General features: G+C 38.9%; 1 protein-coding gene and 1 long non-coding RNA gene across 3 annotated transcripts in view; one reads left to right on the top strand and one right to left on the bottom strand.

Moving 5' to 3' along the window:
- The window catches only part of LOC309484253, a 288,989-nt gene that overhangs the window by 16,626 nt on the left and 246,120 nt on the right, over positions 1 to 26,243 (bottom strand). The gene's annotated exons all lie outside the window — the stretch shown is intronic.
- The window catches only part of lars2 (leucyl-tRNA synthetase 2, mitochondrial), a 93,151-nt gene continuing 83,438 nt past the window's right edge, over positions 16,531 to 26,243 (top strand). The window contains exons 1-2 of the mRNA XM_082150588.1: positions 16,531 to 16,709; positions 21,993 to 22,192. Coding sequence (XP_082006714.1) covers positions 22,010 to 22,192 — 183 coding nt within the window. The 5' untranslated portion in view covers positions 16,531 to 16,709; positions 21,993 to 22,009. The remainder of the gene's footprint in view (positions 16,710 to 21,992; positions 22,193 to 26,243) is intronic.

A 26,243-nucleotide genomic window follows, 5' to 3' on the forward strand; every position in this document is an offset into this window, starting at 1 on the left:
CAAGGTTTTCAGGTTCATCAGCAAAGTCTGATTGGAATACTTGTGGAGACACATAATGCAAGTCCATTTCATCTTCACTCCCCTCATCAGACTCTGTATCATTACTTTGAGGCTTTGTCAACTCACGTTTCTGTCTGGGTTTTGGATGTGGAGCAGTTTCGAGAGGTAAGTGGTCACAAGGCATTAATAAATTGCGATGGAGAACTCTGGATCGTCCCTTTCCCCTTTCTGGCTTAACTTCATAAATTGGGAGCTCACCACCCATCTGTCGCACAACTGTATGGATGCTATCTTCCCAGAAATTGCGAAGTTTTCCCGGGCCTCCTCGTGGTGTTAAGTTCTTTACCAGGACACGATCACCTGGCTGCAGTGTGGTGCTCCTCACTTTGTTGTCAAAGTTCTTTTTGCTCCTGTCTGCAGATTTTTTAGCACACTCTCTGGCAATTTTATATGCCTCTTCCATTCCATGTTTCCATTTTTCGACATACTCTCTCTGGTTACAGGAAGGCATTTCTGAATTTAACCCAAACAGCATGTCAACAGGCAATCTCGGAGACCTCCCATATAACAGGTAGAAAGGAGAGAACCCTGTGACTTCTGAGCGGGTACAATTGTAAGCATACAGCAGCTTATTCAAGGAATCTTTCCAGTTAGACTTTTGACTTTCTGTGAGTGTTCTGAGCATCTGTAATAGTGTCCTATTAAAACGTTCGGCTTGGCCATTGCCTTGAGGGTGATATGGGGTTGTCCTTGAGCCTGTGATGCCGCAGTACTTTTGGAGCTGTTCAAACAGTTGATCCTCAAACTCCCCACCTTGATCATGGTGGATGCGAGAGGGGAAGCCAAATTTTAAGGCGAAATCATTAAAGATGCGATCTGCAGCAGTTTTACCTGATTTGGAGGTAGTGGCGTATGCTTGGGCGAATCGGGTGAAATGGTCTACTACCACAAGAATATACTCAAAACCTCCTTTACAGCGGTCTAAGTGTAGAAAATCAATTGAGATCAATTCAAAGGGCTGGGTCGTAACAATGTTTGTTAATGGGGCTCTTGTCTCATAACAGGGCTTCTTCTGCTTTAGGCATGTGCATGTTTTTGTGACATAATGCTCAATGTCTGCCTGCATGTATGGCCAAAAGAAACGTTCACGAATGAGTGAGAGAGTGCGCTCTGTACCTTGATGGCCCATTTCATCGTGAAGCTCTCGCAAGACTGTTTCTTTAAATTTCTCAGGCAGGACCAACTGTGTGCGGATGGGAGTGGTTCGGCAGAGGACACCATCCTTATTAATGGTAAGTTTTCTCCATTCACGAAAAAGGCATTTTGTTTTTTGGCTGTATGTCTTGAGCTGTTTCACTTGTGGTTTTAATTCAGACAACTTGCATTGGTATACAGGACTAATTTCTTGGTCATTGATTTGAGCTTCTCTTATCTCATTTACAGACAATGGGGTGATGGTTGGAACTGCTGAACAGACTTCGATGGAGGAACAGTTTGTCGAGACTGACCATAGAATGCTGGGTCCTTCTTGAACTTCTACCGCCTGAATTGTTGCACCTATCACGTCTGATGACAGCTCCTCCGAACACTCATTCATCACCGTTCCGATGTCAAGGGGCATTCTGGATAGTGTATCAGCGTCAATATTTTCTCGGCCAGGGCGGTATCTGATTGTGAAGTGGAAATCTGCTAATTCAGCCACCCACCTGCAGCCTGTAGCATTCAGTTTGGCGGTTGACAGGACATATGTAAGGGGATTGTTGTCACTATAAACGGTAAAAGTTGGAGCATAATACAAATAATCACGGAATTTTTCAGTGACTGACCACTTCAGAGCAAGAAATTCAAGTTTGCCTGAGTGTAGGTGGTAATTTTTCTCAGCAGCAGATAAAGTACGAGATCCGTAGGCAATCACACGAAGTTTTCCATTTTGATTCTGGTACAATACTGCACCCAAGCCTTGGGCTGACGCATCCGTATGCAGGACAAAAGGCTGTGAAAAATCAGGGAATGCTAATACAGGGGGCTGGAGCAGACAGTCAATTAGTTGCTCAAGAGTGTTCTGATGCTGATCAGTCCAGGTAATAGGCTTACTCGATGGAACACCAGTTTTCATACATTTTGTCTTTGACTTCCTCTGATTGTCTCTCATGTGGGCCTTACCTTCTGGAGTGCTTTTTAACAGGTCGTACAAAGGGCTAGCAATGCGAGAGAAATCTTTAATGTACTGCCTGTAGTAGCTAAGTAGACCAAGAATTCTCCTCAACTCACCGACATTTTTTGGTTGTTTGTCTTTCAGGGATCTGACAGCTTCTGTGTCTGCAGGATCAACTTTACTTCCCTCTGCAGAGACTATTCTTCCCAGGTACCGGACTTCAGGTTTGAAAAGCTCACACTTCTTTGGCTTGAGTTTGATGCCATGTTCCTTCAGCCGTTGCAGCACTTTCTTTACATCCTGGACGTGGTTCTCAAAGGTCTTACTAAACACCAAGGTGTCATCAAGGTATGGGATGCATATCTCGTCTCGCAGGCCTTCTAAACACTCTTCCATACACCGCTGGAAGGCCGCTGGAGCATTCATCAGCCCAAAAGGAATTCGTACCCATTCATATAGACCCCAGGGTGTCACAAAAGCCGTTAGGTGCTTACTTTCTCTTGACATGAACCCCTGGTGGTAGGCCTTCCCTTGATCTAATGATGAAAACCAAGCATTACCCCCAAGGCTGTCCATAATGTCCTGCACTCTCGGAATCGGTTGTCTATCTGGGTGAGTCTTTCGGTTTAAGTCTCTATAATCAATGCATAAACGAAGGCTGCCATCTTTCTTCCTTACGCAGACGATTGGAGATGAATATGATGAGTTGGATTTTCCAATCCATCCTTGTGCTATGAGGTCATGCAAATATTCTTTCATTTCACGATACAGGGGTTTTGGCACAGACAAGTAACTGCGACTGACTGGCTCCTCATCTTTAAGTGAGATACTCAATTGCAAATCTCTGATACACCCAATGTCGTTGTCTGACTTAGAAAATGAATGGCACTCTTCTCTTAGCATTTGCTGTACTACCTGTCTCTGGTATTTACTCAGGTGGCTGACATCGACGGGCGGGTCCCATGCATCAGTACTGGTGTGGTCAAGACAGTTATCCGCAACCTGGATGTGACATACTTCAACAGAGGTAGGGTTTGCTGACACCTCAAACATACTAGCAGGTAAGACATTCTTGACAAGCTGTACTGTACCGATCAGAGTCTGGCCCATAAGAGTAACATCATGGTCAGTGTCATTGTACACCTCAATTGTGATATTTGTTGGAGCCCCCTTTTCTAGCTTCACTAGACTTTCTGTGAATTCAAGCCCCTCTGGCCACTGGTGATTCACATCAGGTTCAAAAATGAGTGTGCTGTCCTCTTTAACTGGCTGTATATACACTCTGCAGAAGACCTGCACAGTACTACGTTTGGGGACGTTAACATGTTCTTTTGTGGTCTTGACTGTGTATTCACGTGAGCTCTCTGCCCTCAGAAGTTGAATGAATGCCTGGACTTTGCTCCTCTTTAGGCTGGGAAATGCAGTTTTCACAGTTCTCTCAAGTATTTTGTTATTGACGGTGTTTGGTTGTGCTTGTTCAATGGAGTTCACAATTTGTTCTATCACATTGAAACCTATGAGAGGGTGAGAGAGGTTTTGACCCCTTGCTATGAGCATAGGAATGACAAGTTCAGCTTCGTGAGATGCCTGTGATGATAATTTAAATGTCACTTCAACATACCCAATATATGGTATATTAATGCCGTTGGCAGCTACAAGGTTCAACGTATTTGGAGCCTCAAGAATGTCAGACACATCCCTCAATGGTACTTCTGGTAAGTACTCCTGTTTCCACACTTCATCAATGACACATACCTGAGAGCCAGTGTCCCACAGTGCTTGAAATCGTTGGCCGTGCAGGTAACATTCAACAAGACATTGCCTCCCAACTAATGACGTCACCAGGGAATGCTGGTTAACCTGAGTGCTGCAAGTGTTGTGAATACTCATTGTCATAGAGAAGTTTGACATTGATTTTGTTGCGTTGATGCAAGTTTGCTTATGTTCAGCCCAATGGTGAGTTTGGCAGGTCTTAGAACAATACAGTATTTTTTTACATTGTGAACACTGCTTCATCTGCCTATCTGTCTTTCCACAGGCTGCACATCTCCGGGACTGATCAGTAGATCTGGTTACTCCCTGTCCCGCGGAAGTAACCGGTCTCCGTTTAAAGGAGTCTCTCTTGAAGGCCTAATGCCACGAATTCTGCATCCGGCTTGGAAGTGCTCACCACTGCCACATCGAAAACAATGCATGCAACGTTCCTCTGTTCTTTGCTGCTGACAATTGAAGCATTTTCTTGCTTGTGAACGAGGAGTCGGTGCATAATATTGTCGAGGCATATACTGGGGTTGAAACTGAGTGTTCACTCTTGTTTGGTTGGCACCCGGTGATGTCCAATAGGGCTGCGCTTGACACTGAACAACTTCTCTGTCAGAATTTCTCTGTGAAGGAATGGGAAATTGTGGTGAGGCAAAGGCTGGTTGCTGCAACGATTCCCTGATGTGAGCTATTTCAGCACTGAGTGTTTTTAGTGAAGCTACATCAGTTCTCAGCTCTTTAAGTTCGGTCAACACGTCAAAAGATGATTTCTGCACATTTTGAGTCACATTGGATTTCTTATCAGTCACTTCATCACTGGACTTAACTGCATGGACAACCGTAGTTGTGTGCTGCACATTGGTTTTCTTTTTCTTTTGTCTTTCTGCCTCATTAGCACAAGCACTGTTTAATTTCTCCAACAGAGCCTCATCAGTGATTTTGGGGTCCAGAAGTAGGGGCTGCATGTCTACTTTTATGCTGTCACTTTGGAGACCGGTGAGTACAGTATGTAAGAACATGCTTTGAACTAATGCTGGATCATATTTGAGGCCTGATTCAGCTTCTTGAGATGCAAACAGGATTTTCTGGCGCAGGTCAAGAACACGCATAAGGAAATTCTGTGGTGTTTCCTTGTTCCCTTGGCATTCAGAGGTGAGTAGCTTATAAAGTTCAGTTGCACTTTTTTCTTGGAAGTGAGAGCGCAGGATTCGTCTTAAGGTAGGTAGAGTCAGGTTTGATTTTCCTTCTAGATAGCTTCTTAACTGTAAGCCTGGGGAAATGGCACGAATGACTGCATCAACAATCTCACATTCTGGGTAGCCTCTGCTCAACCCGTTCTCAATTTGGTGTGCTAAACTTGAAAAAGTTAATTTTTCTTTTTGACCTGGGTCACCAATTTGTCCAGAAATTTTGAAATCTTTGCGCCAATGTGGGCTGGGGTGTTGGGTATTCACTAATTGTGGTGGGTATGCAGCAATTTGAAGCTGAGGCTGGAAAACATTAGGTTTTGTGTTCACTTCTTCCAGCTGTTGAATTTCACTCAATTTTAGTTTCATTGCGCTTTTTAGCTCATCTAACTCCCTTTGCAATCGATCTTTTTCTGTGACTTCACTTGTTTCTGCTATCTCCTTTTCAGTGACTGTATTTACTTCTTTAATTTGATCTCTCAGGCTTAACAGTACCGACATGCCGCCATCTTCTAGTTCTGTCATGTCTTCTTCGAGATGTTGAAGGATATGAGAGATCAAAGATATGCGAGATTTAGATGAAATATTCTCTTGATCTGCTATTTTCAGGAACTCACAAACACTAAGAAGCTTGTCTTTGGGTAGTGGGTTTAGCATGGCGATCACTTCAACTTGCATTTCCTCTAGCACTGTTGTTTCCATTTTGGCAATAGAGTGGGCCTTTTCACTGAGTTGGGGCTTACTTGAGACTGACTGAACTTTGTGTTTCACCTGATGATCTCTGTGGCCTCAGGTTTCTGGTTCTTTGCCTCTGTCTTGCCTTTACTGCAGGAACTCAATCCACTCTTCACTGTTAAGCTGGGTTGTTTTAGGGGATGTACTGCATCAGGAAGTGTCGGCCAGGTATGTGACGACTGCCCTCCGAAGAGTAGAATCCCAGCGGTGCCTCCAAAATGTTGTACCCCTGAAAAGGGGGAGAAGATTAATCGACACAAAACTCGCGCAGTTTCTCCACTGGAAGCTTTGTGTAGAGTGGAAAAAACCCGCGAGCTCTCCCCCTAGTGTTGACGCAGACCAGAACAATCGATCGTCCAACTTATCGTGCCCATAAACTGATCACAGATTAACTAAGTATAACTATAAAGTAACATATTTATATTTTATAGACTTTTCTACGTATTGTAAATAGTGAATATATTTATATATTATTATATATAATTATATATCACAGTGTACACAGACTTATGCATTTAAATGTACATGTTCATTTTCAATCTGTCACACTGGCCCTGGGGTTAAATGTGAACCGACCCACTGTGGAGGGCATCCCTGGGGGCAGCTCTTCCTCAGACCCACAGCCAGGGACCAGTACCTTCATTACTGGTAAATGAGCTTTAAATTATCTTGCTACACTGTAAAATATTTTTTTGCTGCATTAAATTAAGTAGGCCTATATAATCCAAATGGCTGGTACAGTAATTTCAACTGTTAAATATTGAGTAGTGATCAATTGCTTTGACTTGTGAAGGTGAAAACTGCTTAACTTAATGTAAGAATATTTTGCCATGAGTTATTGATCACATTTGTTCATATAGTGTAGTTCATTGTAATGCCATTGTGTTTCCTCTTTTGTGCAGTTTTACATAATACACCAACACTTTTACCTGTTCCCAAGAAAGTGGTGGCTGAAATATGTGCAGTAAGTGGACTTTTTCTAACTTTACATAAAAGGGAAGAAAGTGCAACACTTTGTAATGCCCATTTATTTCCTTTGCACAGGACCGTGAAGAAACCGTCTCGGATGACTGTCCTTTGGAGGAAGTACTTGTAAGTGCATAAATAACTTTACTTAATTTATAGGACCTACAGAAAGGCCTACTGCACAAAGTGATACAGAGGTGGGCAGTGTAGTAGCCTACTTTTACTTTTTATTTTTGTTGCATGAGGCTTGTGTTGACAGTTCTCTTCTTTTTTTATCCAAACATGGCACAGGGGGATATTCGTACCCTATATAAACGGAATCTACAACAGAAAATTGAGTATTTTGACCTGAAAAAACAAGAAATAGAATTTGACACCTTAAAGAAGAAAAAACTGGCACTAGAGACTGAGTTGCTTCAAAAGGAACTTCAGAGTAAGTGCTAATACACTATTTCACACAGAGTACTATTGCTGACCTTGGATAACAATATATCTTATTGCAGGCAAAAGATGACCACTGGCTTTTCTTGACAAAGAATAACTGAAATAAAAATCAAGGAACTAAGCATGTTGTCTTCTATTAATTTAATGAAGGTTTTTGTTTGTAAAAAAAAATGGTGTTCCACAATTCTGTCCCGTGCAGCTCTGCCACTAGGTTGGTCCAAGTGCACTGGCTGGAGGTCATCATCAGGCTGCACCTCCACCACAGGGGTCCTCTCCTTTCTGATGGTGGCAATATTGTGGAGTATGGCACATGCAACAACAATGTCACAGGCCCTGTCAGGTGTAACCCTCAGACCCTTCAGACACTGAAATCTTTCCTTTAGTTGCCCAAAGGTCATTTCAATGCGTGCCTTTGTCCTGGCTAGAGCTGCATTGAAACGGGTTTGGGTCAGGGAATGGCGTCATGAAATACTGCCTGCAGGCATAGCCGCTGTCACCAAGCAGGATCCTGTCGTAAGCACCTGGAAAAATGCAGTTTTGTTGGGCTCAGAATAAATGTATGTAATACAGTGAGCTTGATATAAAATTTTTCCTAACCACGTTCAAATAATGTGCATAAATGTGACTCTCTTAAAATCATGGAGTCATGCACAGAACCAGGGGCCCGTTCTTCGTACGTCGCTAACTCAGTTAGCTGGATTTGATTGTTGATGATTTGGCATGATCTTGGATTGTTTGTTTCTTCGACGCTCATCCTGGACTTGCTGTCATAGCAACAGGTGCGCAAGCTTAAACCTGCTCGGGAGCAGGCTTATTTCATGTTAACAGGATTAGACTGCGGCTTCATAAGCGGAGCTGATACGGGAAGTCCAGCGCAGCGCGATAGTGCACTTTCTGAGTTTTTTTTTTTTTTTTTTACGTGACTCGTGAGATTGTCGTTTACATTATTAATTTGTTGGAAACGCACATTTATTTTCGACTTGTCGGAGTCGGGCTTTAACTAGGCACAAACTGTTTGCATTGCCCTAAGATTATTTGCGAGTGGCTTTTTCCTTTACACTATTGGAGATGCGGAGAACTTGATGGAAAGTGCTGTCTGTCGTGTCATTCGGAGTTTACCTGGCGCTAGGTTTAAAAAACAGTTTTAGGTTTTTTTGTGGCATTTCCAAGCCACTTAAAGCTACACTCTGTTTTTTTTTTTTTTTTTTTTTTTTTTTTGATTCTTAGCAAAAAACACTTAGTTCTTTCAAAAATATATGTGTTCATTAATGTATATTTACTTCTTTCAAGTAATAAAGTATTCTCGTAAGTTTATAATCTGCCATTGAAAGTACATACAGGTGAGGGGTTCGAATGCCGGTCGCCATGTTGCCCCTCCATCTTGAAACTACATTAGCCAAAGAGGGACATACCTGTAAATTCAAGCTTTGCCTTTCGCGCTTTACACTCAGTGACACAGAGACGAATGCGAGGGGGAGATTACTCTCGACTGCCGGCAGATTTGAAAGATTGCTGATGGAGGATCTCGCCTATTTTCGAGGACATGTAACAGAGTCGCCAAGGAAGCGAAAGAGAGAATTAAAACGTCAACGCGACAGGCAAATCAGCAAGACCAAAGTCAATACTGGAGTAACTTTTCCCAGATGGAAAGAGCTCATGAGGAGCAAAGATTTTAAAACGGACGCCGAAGTTGACTGCTTTCTTCTCGACAGGTAATTCAGCCTATTTGTGTAAATTCAAAGTTTTATAGTTGCTTGTCTAACCATAGCATGGTTGTGCATAACGCCAGAACGACCTCTAGTATAACTTGTGTTACTATTCCTCACGTCAATGGTGAAAAAGTATTGTTTACCTTGTAACATAAATCTGTGCTGCGACGGATCACAGGTGATAGTTTTAAAGGCGCAATTGGACGAAGTCGAACTGGAAGCCATGTTAATCTTGGAATAATACGGTCACCGTAGGAGTTAAAATTGAAAGGAACAGAAACTAATATTCACTGGGTAGTCATATACAATTTCACAGCTAGATGGGGAAAAATATCACACAGTGTAGCTTTAAGGCCCAATGCAGCCAGATCATGACTAGCACGATGATATCATCTTGGATGTGTAATTTGATCTCGGATGTTTTAAACAACATGCGAAGAACGGGCCCCTGGCCATTTTGCTTCCACATTTGTGATCTAGGACATGGAGTCACACACCATCTAAGATATTTTTAATCAGTCAACTGCATACTTTTTGATTACATTACTTTTTGTATTATTTGATATATTACTAATCTGGGGCCCGTACTTCGTACGTTGCTTAAAACATTCGAGATCAAATTACACATCCAAGATGATATCATCATGCTAATCATGATCTGGCTAATTAGGTTCTTCGAACACACCTGCCAGATATTAGTATAGCTGGATTGAGTTATCTGAGATAATTGCGCGTTCATGCGCTGGTTTAAAAGGGGATATGCATCGATAGTTGAAACATTGATCAGCAACGCTGCTATCCGATTGTTAAGTCTGACGTCGCGCGTGACGTTTAGCCTTTTCCGGGTCCAAGCGCTCCTCTCGTCCAGAAATAACAATGGTGGAACCTGTAAATTTATTTACGATCACGTCCTTCTTAGTGAGGCACCTTTGGCGGTCAAAAAGGGTTTAAATTCCTTTAACACCAACAGAGTGGTTAGTGTAGCTCATCACTCAGGTGGCATAATTAAGGGTAGAGTCCAGGCATCAATGAAAAAGAAGATTTACGAGGTTGAAGTGAGTTAGCTCGGGACACGGGACACAGCACTGCGGCATTGTAAAAACACTCAATAATAACCAAAACACTAGCGAAAGCGGTAGGTAGGTAGAGAGGACCTGGACTTTGGACCCGGAAAGAGTATTATCGGAGAGTGGTTACGTCACGACTTAACAACCGAATTGGCTGTTCAGCGTGGCCAAAGAGCGCGCTCAGTTTTTCTCCTCAGCAGAGCAAGAACTAATAGTCGAAGTTTATTCGGAATTTTAATGTTTAATCAAAATGCCAGGGAACACCTCAAAGTGTGCAAAAGCCAGGAGAGAGGGCTGGCAAAAAGTAGCAGACAAATCCGTTAGAAGTGGCCATGTTAGATGTTTTTATCACTTATTAGCCTATATTTTTGTATTTTAATAATTGCATAATTACTTTGTTCATTGTAATGTCAGAGTCACCACACTAGAACATGGGAACAAATAAAAGTGAAGTACAAAAATATTCTACATAATGGTAATTTTTTGTTATATTATAGTCTCTTTTATAAAAGGCACTGTTAAATAATTGGTTGTCTGTTTATAAAAGCAATCAAGAAAAAGGCGAGAAAAAGAAGAAGAAAAGATCTTAGTAGCCTACACTGTAAAATAATTTGTGCTGCATTAAATTAAGGCTGTATAGTCATTTCAACTGTTAAATCTTGAGTAATGATGAATTGCTTTGACTTGTGAAAGTGAAAACTGATAAACTTATGTTAATGTAAAAATATTTTGCCATGAGTTATTGATCACATTTTTCCCGAGTGTAGTTCATTGTGTAATGACATTGTGTTTTCCTCTTTTGTGCACTTTTGCACAAAACACCAACACTTGTATCTGTTCCTAAGAAAGTGGTGGCTGAAATATGTGCAGTAAGTGGACATTTTCTAACTTTCCAAAGGAAAGAAAGTATAAGACTTTGTAATGTCCATTTGTTTCCATTGCACTGGATAGTGAATAAACCCTCTCAGATAACTGTCATATGGAGGAACTAGCCTACCTGTAAGTGCATAAATAACTTTACTTAATTTATACTTGTATGCTTTATGGCTGCAATATAAGTTGCAGGATTCCACATCTACAGAAAGGCCTACAGAAGAGTCTGCACAGACAGAGGAGACATAGGCCTACAGGTGGGCAGTGTATAGCCAACTTTTCCTTTTTATTTGTTGCATGAGGCATGTGTCTAATATCTTTTGTTGCAGGCACTTGACCACTGGCTTTTCTTTACAAAGAATAATTGAAATAAAACTCAAGGAACTAAGCATATTTGTCTTTTATTAAACATTTAATGAAAAGTGTTTTTGGCAATGTTGTGTAATAGGGCACATGCAACAATGTCACAGGCCCTGTCAGGTGTGCAAGTTAATTTCATTGTGTGCCCTTGTCCTGGCTAGAGCTGCATTGTATCACCTATGAAAAAATGTAGTTCTGTTAGGATCAGCATAAGTGTGTGTAATACAGTGAGCTTGATATTTAATTGTGGAACTTTCCTTACCACTTTCAAATAGTGTGCATAAATGTGAATCTCTGAAAATGCTTAAGTCATGCACAGATCCTGGCCATTTTGCTTTCACATTTGTGATATGGAAGATTTTAGTCAACTGCCATTTTATTTTATATAATATTACTAATCTGGAATATTAAGAATCCCAATAGTAACTGGGCTGCACATTTACATTGTGAACCCCCTTTCTGTTCACATAATCCCCTTCATTGAGGCCTTGATGGCAGTCTATGGTCTAGCCTATAGTCTATGGTACCAATCACGTTAGTGAAGCCTGAGTGACATATACTGTAATCGGCATGGTCATGATTGCACGATCTTCATAAAAAATGATGATAGCCTAAACAAAACAAAAAAACTGCTTTAAAAAAAACTGCTTTACAACATTGGGTCTTTAAGTGGCTTGGAAATGCCACAAAAAAAACCTAAAACTGTTTTTTTAAACCTAAAAGCGCCAGGTAAACTCCGAATGACACGACAGACAGCACTTTCCATCAAGTTCTCCGCATCTCCAATAGTGTAAAGGAAAAAGCCACTCGCAAATAATCTTAGGGCAATGCAAACAGTTTGTGCTGTAGTTAAAGCCCGACTCCAACAAGTCGAAAATAAATGTGCGTTTCCAACAAATTAATAATGTAAACGACAATCTCACGAGTCACGAGAAAAATATATATCTCAGAAAGTGCACTATCGCGCTGCGCTGGACTTCCCGTATCAGCTCCGCTTATGAAGCCGCAGTCTAATCCTGTTAACATGAAATAAGCCTGCTCCCGAGCAGGTTTAAGCTTGCACACCTGTTGCTATGACAGCAAGTCCAGGATGAGCGTCGAAGAACCAAACAATCCAAGATCATGCCAAATCATCAACAATCAAATCCAGCTAACTGAGTTAGCGACGTACGAAGAACGGGCCCCAGGCCCCTGGTGTACAAAAACAAGCAGGTTATTGATTGCATGTTTTTTTTAGCCAGCAAAAATTGTAATAATATATTTGTACAAATGATAATATAGTAATAATGCAATGCAAAAATACTTTACAAAACAAATTACTGAAGACGCCAATAATAATAATAATAATAATAATAAATTAAACAGTATTTAAACAGTATTTTTATAGGTACAAATGACTTTATTACTGAAGAATAAACCTTACAAATTAATGAATGAATGAATATCTGACAGTGATAACTGATGTCTGTGTTTATATTGTCATAAACTCCTAATTAAGCATTCATGAATTATGCTGAAATTATATTGACTACTTGTGTAATAATGTAAAATGCATTGATATGTTTGATTAACATTAACAGCATAAGCCAGAAGGTCTGCTGTCACTTTAAGACCTGACACACCATATATTGACACACATCTAAATTCTCTTTCAACTGTTTACGTTCAGGTTAAAAAAAATCTTTGGTCTCACAGGCAATCACAGCCAGTTTGGCTGCATAATCCAACCTGGTCAGTTGTTCTGTAATGCTTAGATCCACAGAAGAATAAAGATGATTATAAAAGAACATAAGATTTATAATGAACTCAGAATAACAAGCTGACAAACAAAACAGTTTGATAGTGCACAGACAACAACTGACAAATGAACAGGACAAAGGGAGGAACTTAAACACACAGTGATGATTAACTAAAACACCGAACAGCTGTGAAGAATGGTGACAGATTGTGGTGGGAAACTAGAACAAAGGGAACACATGACATGAATGAAAACCAAACAAACTTAACGTGACTGTGACATAAATCTACTTCACCAGCTAATGCGATGCCATAGAAATATACAAAGCTAAAGCAAAAACGGAAGCGTAGCCCTCAAACTGTATTCACTTTATAGCCCTTAATTCTGTAATTGTGGACAAATGTGGGCACAGAGGACTCAGATGTGACCCTATTTTTTATTTATTATAAATGTTATATCACTGTCTTCGATAAAATTTTGTCTATCCATTTATGGTGTGTTTTTTTTTATTTTGGGGGTATTTTTGAATTTATTTACTTCAAAAAGTACCATATTTTCTATGTAAATTATGCTTATTTTTTTGAGTGTGAGTTTTTGGCATGATGAGAATGTTGTACAGGATCAGCCCTTCATTTGTGTGTATGTTAGATATGCATTGTATTGGATCTATTGATTTATTTTTACAAAAAAACAAGAAGAATGCTCTAAATTACAGTTTTTGCTCTAAATTACATTACTTTCACTTTCACTTTCACCTTCACTGTCACTTTCACTTTCACTTTCACTTTCACTTTCACTGTCACTGTCACTTTCACTTTCACTTTCACTTTTTCCCATTCATTTCTATGGGTGCCCATTTTTTACCCAAATACAAGATTAAGGATTTTTTTTTTTTCACCCACTTAACATTGTAGAATTGAGTCAAAAAAAAGTGTGTGTGTTCAGGAGGCAAACTTAGGAAAAGTGGCCAAGTCTTGTACCGCTCAGATCAAGGGAAGTATTTTTTAAAAATAAATCAACATTATTTTGCCCACATTTGTCCAGAATACGGTTTTAGGGTTAAAGACAAAGTTCTAAACTTGTTTCTCTAGCCGAGCGCATAAGGTCTATATGACAAGGATACATATAAAACATGGCCACCAACAGCCAATCAAATCTTAACGGACTACAGTAAAAATATATATATACTTGTACACCTTGTGAAAATGAATGTGTACCGAATTTATTGAAAATCTGCCACACTATAATAAGCAACTTTATGTTTTATCTAATAATGCCTCAACCATTTTTGATGGAATCAAAGTTCAGATTTCTTCTGAATCCTTGCTTTAAGCCTGAACAATAGTAAATCAATTTTTTTTTTTTTTTTACTTTATCTGCCATTATAATTCATTCAAAAATCAATTTTTTCAAACTCCTCCTGGGCCGTTTGTCAGACCTTCACCAAACTTTGCACACGTCAGCTATAGACCATGTTGACAAAAATGTATCAAATGAATTTTGATCTATTAAAGTCGTCATGAAATTAAAATGTACCCTATTTACGTTGTTAGCACATTATTAGTCTTCTGGTGAACAATTAATCCGTGCAAGTGTTTGTCCTGTAATCTCTAATCAAAATCTGAAAATTAGCTTCCGCTCTGGAATGTCATTCCTTCTCTGATGACGTCAGTTTGATGGCTTGGGTTGAATTTCTTTAACCATCAGTCTGATATGAGCGAGGGATGAAGAGGGGCTGCTCTAAAGTAAAACCCTGCCCTTTATTCAATATACCGTGTCACTTGGAAATACATCACAACACTGGAGAAAAGTCGGTATAGCAACTTCCAGTTCACAGGGACTTTAAACAGTGTAGGAGATGTTGTGTGTGTGTGTGTGTGTGTGTGTGTGTGTGTGTGTGTGTGCCTGGTATGACCCATTATGACTTTTATATCTAACTTGTGTGCAAAATGTCCAAACTCTTCCAAACTTTGTAGGCTATATGGAGAATAAGTCATTCATGAATGCATGATGCTCCGGAGGCTAACAGCAAATTCTAAGCTATTAGCTATTTCAACTGAAAGAATAAGGCTGTGATGATAATGTTTCAGGGTAAAGAATATTTTAAGCTTAACCCTTTTCTATCGGTTTCCAACCGTTTGAATGGAAATAAAAGCAGTGATCCAGATAATTTGTATAAATGTGGTTTACTGACAGTTTTATACGTGTACACAGAAATCTGTGAAATGCGTATAGATAACTTTTTTTAGAACCCAATAAAGCACATTTTTCAAGTTGCTAGACACGACTGAATATAATGCTGTCCATTTAAAATGAACAAACAAATTTTAAATAATTTTTTCACAATAGTATATTATAACATTTCTATAAAGACATTGTTGTGGTATGAATAATACAACAGACACTTATGTGTAAAAGTGCAAGGAAGGTTATAGCCTAAAGCAACACATTTAGAAATAAAATGAAAAGGGCATTATGATAAATGCTTCAGATAAATAAGGTTTTGAGCTGCAAATATCTTCACATTTATTTGAAATTGTCTTGTGACATCTTGATATGACACGTGATTCATGTAAATTTAAATACAAAATGTTGAATATGAGTCGCACATATTATGATCAAACCCTAACATTCAGTAAAGATTCAAGATGGACTTTGCTATAAAAACCACATCAAACGATACAATTGAATTGAATCGATAATCTTCCACACGTCTTATGTAAGTCTGTCTTATGATTTATATGAATGGTCATTTGTGTCGCAGTGATTGAAAGGGAGGGTGGCAGTGGTTATTCTCTAATCGAATGAGCTTTATTTGTTTATAATTTCTACGAATAAGTTGTTAATCACCTGCTATAAACCATAGCCAGTTAACTGTCAGTGTCCTGGTAGCGGGGCACTTGGCACAGTTTTTCAATGATCATGATGCACACTTGACTCACTGCCGGATCCCCCCAAAACGCACCACTGTGTCCACAAAATGACACCAATTCTTCTTTGTAACACAAAATAGATAGGCCTATTTTGAAGAACCGTTTTGGTGAGAATTCACTTCCATTGTATGAATAAAAACCACAGAGGTGTTTGAAACCTCCCCTTAAACTATTTGAGGGAACAGCCATTTGTAGTGGTGCCATATCGGACATTATTGAGTGCCCTCATTCAATCCCACAATGTGATTTTGGACACAGCCTGAGACATTTCTCAAAATATAAAGATATAAAAATACATATTTGAAACAACATGAGGATAAATTATCTTCAATGCATGCACATTCACACTGCGAAGATGACTGATAATTCATCATTACGAACAAGTTTCTCATTATTTTGGCATAGGCTACTAAGTCATAGGATAATTATCTCAATACAAACATAATAAGTCATAATTTTCTAAATGTCCTTATTATTATGACTTACGTAATCATACTTTACTCAAATATGGCGGAAACAAACGTACATATATTAATATGACTTCTAAACTCTACTGTGTTTCTATACTGCGTCATTGCTTCATGCATAGAGATTTAAATAAAGTTTGCTCTATTTGAACAATATGGCGGCGCCCGTGTAGCGGTGTGAGTCTGTCAAATGTCAGTGTATCGTGTGTTTATGCGTCACCAGAATGAAGCTTTGAATGGATTTGTAATATAAACCACGCGGAAAGGATCGCAATATATCGGGACAGGTCCCATTGTTTGTCGATGGTTGTCGTGTAAGTAGAACGTGATCCATCAGTAATAACCATTTGACAGGTGATGTCTTCCTCGTGCTACTAGAAATTCTGGCATTATCACTGAAAAACTTGATACTTTTGTTAAGAATAATGTAAGGCTACATAACACGTTCAAATGCATTAGACCTGAGCTGTTGTGGCTCTTTTAACACTCATAATCTCATCTCACTGAACATCGTGTTGTCATTGGAGTCCAATATCACAATGAATCTTCCATATTTCAAGCTGGGTAACCATAGCAACGCGAACATCTCCCTCACTTCTCTTCCACAAACACGAGGCCGTGTGTGTGTGTGTGTGTGTGTGTGTGTGAGTGTGTGTGTGTGTTTTGAGAGCCTGTGGGCGGCTGTCAGAGAAACTCTCGTCCTAACGTTAACATCTCGCCATGATTTCAAGAGCCTCATGTGCGTCACACAGATTCGCAGCTGTTTGATAACTGGGTCAATGAATGAAATAGGTGCTTTTGTAAAGTTAAAATGCTGTTTCATGGGGACTGGCCAGTTATAGTCGGCATGAAAGGAAGTTGCGATCCTCATTAGCAACGTGAGTGTGACCTCTGACTGTGATTGGTGGATCTCGTGATTGACAGGTTGCCTCGCCCTCGCGCCAGTAAACACGTCATCAGAGAAGATAAATCTTGTTAATGGATGTTGTATGTTTCAGTTTGTTTTTGATTTATGGAATTGTTCAATACTTTTTAATGGGAACAATATGATGGTAAATAGCAGAAGCAGCCGTTGCAAATCGAAGGTCTGTTTCAAAGAAACAGTCTAATATTTACATTTACAATGTTATCTCATATTTTTCTCCTAACAGTTCATTTTTTAAACGCATTCTATCTTTTTAAACAGAAATATTGTTACAATCACGGCCGAAAACAAAAACAGTATTTAGTCTTCAATAGGGGTTATGTCCGTATTCTGTAAAACAGAGCGCATCGCTTCCGGATCAGGTCTTTTGTATTTGCTTCGTGAAAAAATTCGCTGTTTTACTCAAGATAACTTAAAGTGGCGAGCAAAGATAAGCATAACCAATGTCCCTCGCATATGCAGATTGATATCTAAAAGGTTTTTCTTCTTCACACAAACATTTATATATTTAAATAGAATAAATGCCAATAACGAAGTGAACTAGGTAGGTTTGCCGATTACCTTAAAAGTCCATAGATATCGGCATCAGTTCATAGATATCGGCGTCAGTTCATACTACTGTTAACACTTTCTCTGACAGGCGGATGTGATGAGACCAGTGTTCCGGTTTGGTCATGTGACGTTCGACATATACCCTATACGCTGATTTCACGCAGCCGTTATTTTGAAATCGAAAGCGAGGCTCCGGTGGGAAGAAAACCGGAAGTGTCGCCTTTAATCACAGGAGAGTCGTGAATGTGATAGCATATTGTTGTGTTTAATGATGTTGTGTCAATTCTAAAAATGTACAAACATTTCTTTCATACTTTAGACTATATACAGTGAAATTAATTTATAAATAATTTTTTTTTTTATATATAATTCAGAATGTAAAAAACGAAGCAGGAATGAACTATATACATATCCTATATTGGATATTAACATCCAATAGTGTAAATCGCGGCAGCAGCTTCAGGTTGGTAATCCAAGGCATTGTTGTTTATCTTTACTTCCGGGGTTCTTCCCATAGACAGTATAAGAAATGGACAGAGTCATCTCATTGGAACTCAATTGAGGCAAGTGAAGCCCATTTTCAGCGATTTTTTAGGACTTCCGTTCCTGACGCGCAGACTCAAACTGAGCTTGACGACGTAGATGTGACGTGAGCAACCCGTCTGTCTTCTAGTGGCTGTGGCATGAGAAATCTGAATCATTCCCTTCCGAACTAAACTGAAACTGTGATGATTTCTACTGTTTGGACCTATTTTCATTGTCAAAATAGAGGAAAAACAGACAATATTGACAATATTGTGTCTACAATGTAAGTCAACTAATAGCCTATTAACTTATTGTTGATCAAATTGTATAAAATCAATATCTTATTTGCAAAAGTGCTGATATTTGGGAAAACAGCACTCCGGCTCGTGTGATAGCCTATTGCTTATAAATTAAAAACAAGAACTTATATGGAGATTTTTTTTGCACCATATTAAAGGTGCTGTATGTAATTCTTTCACTCTACTAAAGCATAAAAATACCATAATATGTTTGCAGATATTTAGGAAACATGCTAAGTTCACATACTCGTGTCTCTGAAAAGCACTTCTACATCCAGTTATTTTACTTTGAAATGTGCGTTCTGTGTGGGATTGTCTGTTTTTGTTTTGGTCTGTGTGACTCCGCCCACTGCCAGTTCACCCAATAGTATTTCGACACCCCGGGATGCCAGTTGGCAGGAAACACAGCGTATTGCAGCCAGCAAACAAACTGGGTCAGAGAAAACCTAAAAAGCCTCGATATCCATCTAAAAATCTCGAATGAACGAGAGCATATTAAAACGCTGATAAATGAACTCATTAAGTTACAGTCTGTAAGTCTCCTCGCTCCTCTCCAGTTGCGCTCGTTGCTGTTGTGTGTGCTCAAACTGGTGTGAGCGTCGAGTAGAGCTGCACGATTCTGGCTAAAATGAGAATCACGATATTTTTGCTTGGAATAAAGATCACGATTCTGAAAAGCTTTATTATTTTAAAGATCTAAATCCTGAACATTAGGTTACCAAACAAGATAGAAACAAAATAAGACATAATACTCTTGCTTCAGTCAAATTTAAATAAATGCAGTAAACAAAAAGAATGTAATATTTAAATAAATAAAAAATGACAATTAAACATTGACAACATTCAAAGGTATTACGCCAGGCTAGACCTATTAAAGATTCTTAGCAAGAAACACTATCAATATTTTTGGGTATGGTGTTGGGTTGAATAGCGTTGCTTTTATAGACGTTTGTTTCGTCTGGCTGCTGGTACTTTGTGATTGAACAATTTTGTTTTTAACCATCTCATACTGTAGTTTAAGATAAGTGTTTAACTGAGATAAGTTTATAATAACTTTGCTTTTCATTTATTACTTAAAGCTCAGTTGAAGTTTTTCGATAGCTACTACATTAAAAACTACTAGCCTAACTGATAAAGTTCACACATTATTTAAAACAAGTGAACAGTCAGTAATAAAATAAGAACAAATACACAAATTACAAGCAGAGATGAATACTAAATAACAAAGTTTACAAAGTCTAACAGTATATTCAGGTACAGAAATTAATAATTAAGCCTAAATGTAAAAAAACACTATTTGTCACTGTATAAATTAAATATAGTTTAATCTTTGTTAAAGCTTTATTTTATTGTTTTATTTATATTAATGAAAAAGAAAACAGTGTATATACTGTATATATATCTATACATATATATATATAATATTAGGCTAAGTGTGTGCTGTCAAATATCCGTTTCTTTCTCAGCTGTTCACATATGACATAAACGAGAGAATACTTGTCGAGATGGTCATTTAGACCGGCATTTTGACAATTTTGTGTTTGTCTCCATTCAAGGGCAAGAAAACGCAAAAGAGGAATCAATTCTGCATTTGAGCGCTGTCTGAAACGTACCTCTCTCTTTCTTTCTCTCTCTCTCTCTGCGCTTCGAGTGTGTGTGGCTGTGCGCACAGATAACGCGCGAGTCCCGGTTTTTGGCTCTTCTTCTGCGATTAAAATTGTTTGAGTGTGTCAATTGGCAAGACAATACACGTCCAAATTATGAACTTTCACTCTATGATGGTTAAATTTAGCAGTTAATCCGTGAATCACATGCGTGCCGAAACGAATCTAGTGCGATCCGTTCCACCTCTAGCGCGTTATCTCGTTGAATATCATTGGCAGAATCGTAGAAATGCAGGATTAAAATCGCGTGGGGGGTTGAATCGAGATCGCGATCTTTTAACGATTAATCGTGCAGCTCTAGCGTTGAGTCTGAGGAGGCGGGGGAAGGGAAACAAAGGTCTGTGATATTTTGAATTTGGACTGCAGTACCTATTTTGACCACTAGCTGTCATTCTTACAGACTGCACCTTTAATATGATTCATTTTGGTGGTTGAAATGTAGCAATGGCTACTGGTAACGGGTTGACACTTGACAGATAACCTGATTTACATGTTTTTAAGGCAAGACACTACAGGCAAAACCTTTTTTTTCATGCGCTGGTCAATTTTGAGTTTTTGGGCTATTTTGCTTCCATGTTTTGTCTTCTTTCAGACTATTGGAAATAAACTAATTTAAGTGTTTGCTTTATTGCACTTTATTTATTTGCATCTGCAGATTTCAATTACAATATCTTTAAAGGTTGTTTTCTCAATCTTCACTCCTTACACACCAAACTTTGCACATTTATTTTTATCTATATATTCTGAAGGTTTTTCCTGATGGGTTTGTTCATGCACCATTCGTGCACATTTTGTTCATAAAAACATGTTATTATTTTATGGGGTTTATGGAGTGATCCAAAATCCCCTCTGCGAAAACATAAACTCTCATATGTCAACGAAATAAGACAAGAATTTTTAACTTGACCAAATCCAATGTTCAGATTTCTGTTCTGCAGTTTTTTACATAATACGTTTGTGCTGTTTTGTCTATTAGTCAACCGGTGATTTCAGTTAGTTAAACACTTTATCCTATTCACCTGTGGTGTCTTTTCTTAATGCATAATATCAATTAAAATCCAAAAGAGAATAAAGATGAACAAACGTAATTTTTAAAACATTTTATAAAACATAATATAAAAATCAAGGCTTTATCATTCAATTGAAATGATGAAGCCAGTTTTACACAGATTTATATGAATTATAAACACTAGAATGAATTATAGTGAAAATACTTTTTCATGAGAAAATAAAAATGTAAGTAACTCTCTTTCTTCTTTCTGTACTGAAACATAATAGTGCCTCCCTGTTCACTGTGTTTGTGTAGATTGCACTGGTGAATTATTTTATGTTTAATGTGACCAGTTTATAAGTTTTTGTAGGTGTTAAAACATTTGTTTCCAAGGGGACAGGTTTATTGCCACCTTACAGTATGGCATGTTGCTATAGTTACGCCGCAATATATCCCAGTCTATTTGTTTCTCCAACAGAACAAACATCTGAGCACAATACGCCATGACAATCTGTTTAAATGAAGGAACGTTTTATACCGAGATGGTGAATGTGTTTGCATTAATCATCAGGCCACACAGTTATCTTGCGCTTTAGTGTCCAAGTTCCCAGTGTAACCACTCTCCTCCTGCGCTCCTGCAGGTCCCAGGGTCACGCTGATGTCTGTGTGGAGGGTCACCGTGTTCCCGTGGAGGCCGCTGCCGCGTGTCCAGCTGATCCGGGGTCTGTTCAGTGAATCTGGGGTGTGGGAGCGGGACTACAGGGCCGAGACCCGGCGTCGAGTGGAGCAGAGCTGGAGCGCCCGGATCCAGGAGCAGTGGAAGAGGGATCAGGCACACCAGGTACATCCCATCATGATGAACTGGAGATGATGTGCAGTAGATGATTGTAATATTGAAAGATATTAAAGGTGCAGTCTGTAAGAATACAGTTCCAAACCTGTATGACTGAAAAAAAAAAATCTTAAACACAATTTTAGAATAAGCTTAAAGCAGTTATTTTCCATACAATGACCACTGAAGTCACATGTGCTTTATGTGAGGAAGAAGGATCAAAATATTTAGTTAACTGAGTTTCAATTTATTGACTCAAAAAATTGTGTAATGACAACAAAATGTATTTAAATATATTATTTAAGTTAAACGTTTTTTCAAGCCTTGTCATAAAGTCAAATTATTTACATACTTATTGACCGTGTTTTCTTTAGGACTCAAATTTAAGTAAATTTCCCACATGGAATACTTATAGTAAATACTTTTTTACATACTACTTTTTTTAAACCAAGTGTTTACATAAAACTTTGATTTCAATTTTAGACATAAGACACCCAGAATATTTTGTTGTATAAATATCTGAACATGCAATATATTGCTTTTAAAAAAAAAAAAAAAAAAAAAAAAAAAAACCAAGACCAGTTTTTTTATTCTAGCTTCATGCATTCTTTTTTATCAACACTTGAATGTGGGGAAGTTTCATAAAAAAGCACAATTTTAAAGAAAAAAATGAGAATCAAGTTTTTTTTATAGACTACATCGTGCATAAGAAATGCATTTAGCAATGCTATTGTTTTGATCAGGAGATTCAGTACTCTTGCCCTGCCTGTTAGTCTCCTAGGTTACAAATGGTTTGATTCAGTACTCGCAGGTGTTTCACGTTTCTTTGATTGGTTTAAGCCCTGTGTGTCTTTCAGTTCATTGTCAGTTCTAACTTGTGTTAAGTTGCTTGTTCCATTCTTGTTCTTGAGTGATATGTGAAGATTTGAGTTTGTTTCTGTATAAAGATTGCTGCACTTAGATCCTGTTTCATCTCTGCTGCAACCAACGTGTGACCCACACATCGAAACAAATTAGCTTAAATATTTTAAGAGGGTTACCAATGGTACGTTAACTTTTGCATATAGTACTGGTGCTACAAAGGTTGAAAGTTTTGTAGCACAGGCCACACAATTATAGCACAATTGAATAAAACGTCTGTTACCATCTCTGAAAACAACCAAAAGTAGAGCAGTTCATCACTTAAACAGGCATGTGACTGACAAAGGACTTTCATGTTCAAAACAGGGCACACAGAATACAATCCTCAGCAAGAAATTTTTTCAGACCAACATTTTCTTTATTTGCCAAAAATGGCAGACTGCAGGAACATAACACCTCTTGCTTAACATGAAGTCAATTTAGCTTTTGTAGCCAAATATCACTAATCACAATCCAAACAAAATCCATCTGTTTTGGGTGAGACCTTGAAAATACAGCTTAATGTCCCTGCAAGTCATTAGAAAGGTCTAAATAAAATAAATAAACTGTACACTTCTCTACACTGGAGAAAAACATGGATTCACATATGTTTACTTCATATTTCTCATATAGAGAAGTATTATTTTTCCTACTTTTACCAAAATAGGCCTAAGGGTGTTGTGAGCATTACACACACATATGTTTCATTGCCGCACTCAGTCCTCAGTTGAGACTCATAAAGTCATCAAACTTATTACATTCCAGGAAATCATTTATATGATCAAACTCATCAAAGGCATCCAGAGATCGCTGTGGCAGAATAAAACACAGATAGTTTTGACTGATGAAACATGAAGACAGTATACGAAAATGTGGGGGGGTACCTGTGTAACCCATGTTCTCTGAATAGGGGAACGAGACACTGCGTGGCGATGGTGCAATGGGAACCACACACAACACACAACACACACACAACACACACACAACACACACACCAAGCGCTGCCAGATCTGGCTGAAAGAACTGTCTTTTTTTGGGGGGGGCGGACCAGACCAAACTCAACCAGGACCAAAGCGACCAATTTCATGCGAAAAGAACCCGGGAACCAGGGGCCGCATCCAAATCCAGGTTATAAAACGTAATAAAAGTGTGCGCAGAGGACCAATAGAGCCTAACTGTAAGCGGTCTAAATAGAGGGAAGATGCGACACTCGTGAGCTGCAGTGCCCAGAGGTGAAGGAAGTGTCCGCACCTCATAAGCCAAAGAAATTACATCTCTCACCCAATGAGAGCTCCTGAGCTTAGAGGCGGCGAGCCCCAAAACACACAAACAACTGAGACGACCTGCACCACTGGCAGTGCCGCTCCAATTACAACTTTAAAGCAGTAGATGCACCACAGAATAAAAATGTCCTGATCATTTACTCACCCCTGTGTCATCCAAGATGTTCATGTCTTTCTTTCTTCAGTTGAAAAGAAATTAAGGTTTTTGAGGAAAACATTCCAGGATTTTTCTCCATATAGTGACTTCAATGGGGTCAGACGGGTTTGAAGGTCCAAATGTCAGTTTCAGTGCAGCTTCAAAGTCTCTACATGATCCCAGGCGAGGAATAAGAGTCTTATCTAGAGAAACAAACGGTCATTTTCTAAAAAAAATTATAAAATATATATACTTTTTAACCACAAATGCTCGTCTTGCACATCCAAGACTTCACACATTGCGTAATTGCGTTGGAAAGGTCAGGCGGTAATCTGATGTAAGCGGAAAATGTAGGGCGAAAAACTCACTTCAAAACTTCGTCCGACATCGTTGTTTTACCTTTTTATTTATTATAATTTTTTTTGTAAATGCCGTTTGACTTAGTCTTTGCACGTTGGCTTTGTAAACACTTGGTCGGTACTTCCGCCTATGTCACGCATCACAGATCTAGAGCAAGACGAGCATTTCTGGTCAAAAAGTATATAAATGCTTATTTTTTTTAGAAAATGACCAATGGTTCGGATGGCTAGATAAGACTCTTATTCCTCGGCTGTGATCGTGTAGAGACTTTGAAGCTGCACTGAAACTCACATTTGGACCTTCAACCCGTTGGTTCCCATTGAAGACACTATATGGAGAAAAATCCTGGAATGTTTTCCTCAAAATCCTTAATTTCTTTTCGACTGAAGAGAGAAAGACATGAACATCTTGGATGACATAGGGGTGAGTAAATTATCAAGAAAGTTTATTCCGAAGTGAAGAACTTATTTAAAGCCTGAACAGGGTAGAGAAAATGGAGCCTCTCCTCCACCGTGGAGGAAAAGCATGAGCACTTGAGAGCGAAATGACATGGACCAAACTTTGGGGACATAATCAGGCCTGGGTCAAAGAAAACCCTTCACCAAACCCAGGGCAAACTCCATGCAAGAAAGAGCCTGCAGATCCCCACACGCTTGAGAGAGGCTAATGCTAACAAAAACCCCACCCCGAGAGTCAGAATCCGGTCAGGAGTTGACTCTAAAGGTTTGAAAGGAGATTCCAGTAATAACCCTTACAAAACAACTAATAAATCCCAGGTGGGGACATTAACCTCAGGGCGCAGGCCTCAAGCGTCTCACTCCACACATAAAAAAAGATATCAAACTAGGTTCTTGAAATGTGGTCCTAAAACTGCAGTCTCCGATTTTGCATTGTGGTAAAATGTTCAGCAATTGTGTTGCTTTAGCTCATTTTAATTAAGTAAATTGAAGAAGCAGCAAAAATCATTTTTTCCCAGTGTAGGTGACATATAGTCCTATGGACACTTTCATGAGACATTTATGATGTTTCTTTAGAGACGTTGTCATTGTTAACTGTCTTTAAATGGATACGCATTAATAATTCTCTTTTTTAAGGCGAGAGGTGGGTATTTTCTCTGTGTAGTCTGTACAGTTACAATATGTCATGTTTCTACTTTGAGATTTTCATTGAAAGAATCCTTTCCATCTCCCAGCGGAAACCCTTTGTACAGTATGTGTGTGAGAAATAGTCTGGCATCTGAAGCATTACTCTTACAGAGAAGCTGCTTTCGTTCAGGTGGCTTTTAAGCCGAACACATTGTGCTTTCAGTGGCGTTGATGTGTTTTGCTATCACGAGCACGACGTCTCTCCATCATGTCCATTATTCCCTTTGTTTTGTGGA

This window comes from Leuciscus leuciscus (genome assembly GCF_965113295.1).
Source record: "Leuciscus leuciscus genome assembly, chromosome: 20".
NCBI classification, from domain to species: domain Eukaryota; kingdom Metazoa; phylum Chordata; class Actinopteri; order Cypriniformes; family Leuciscidae; genus Leuciscus; species Leuciscus leuciscus.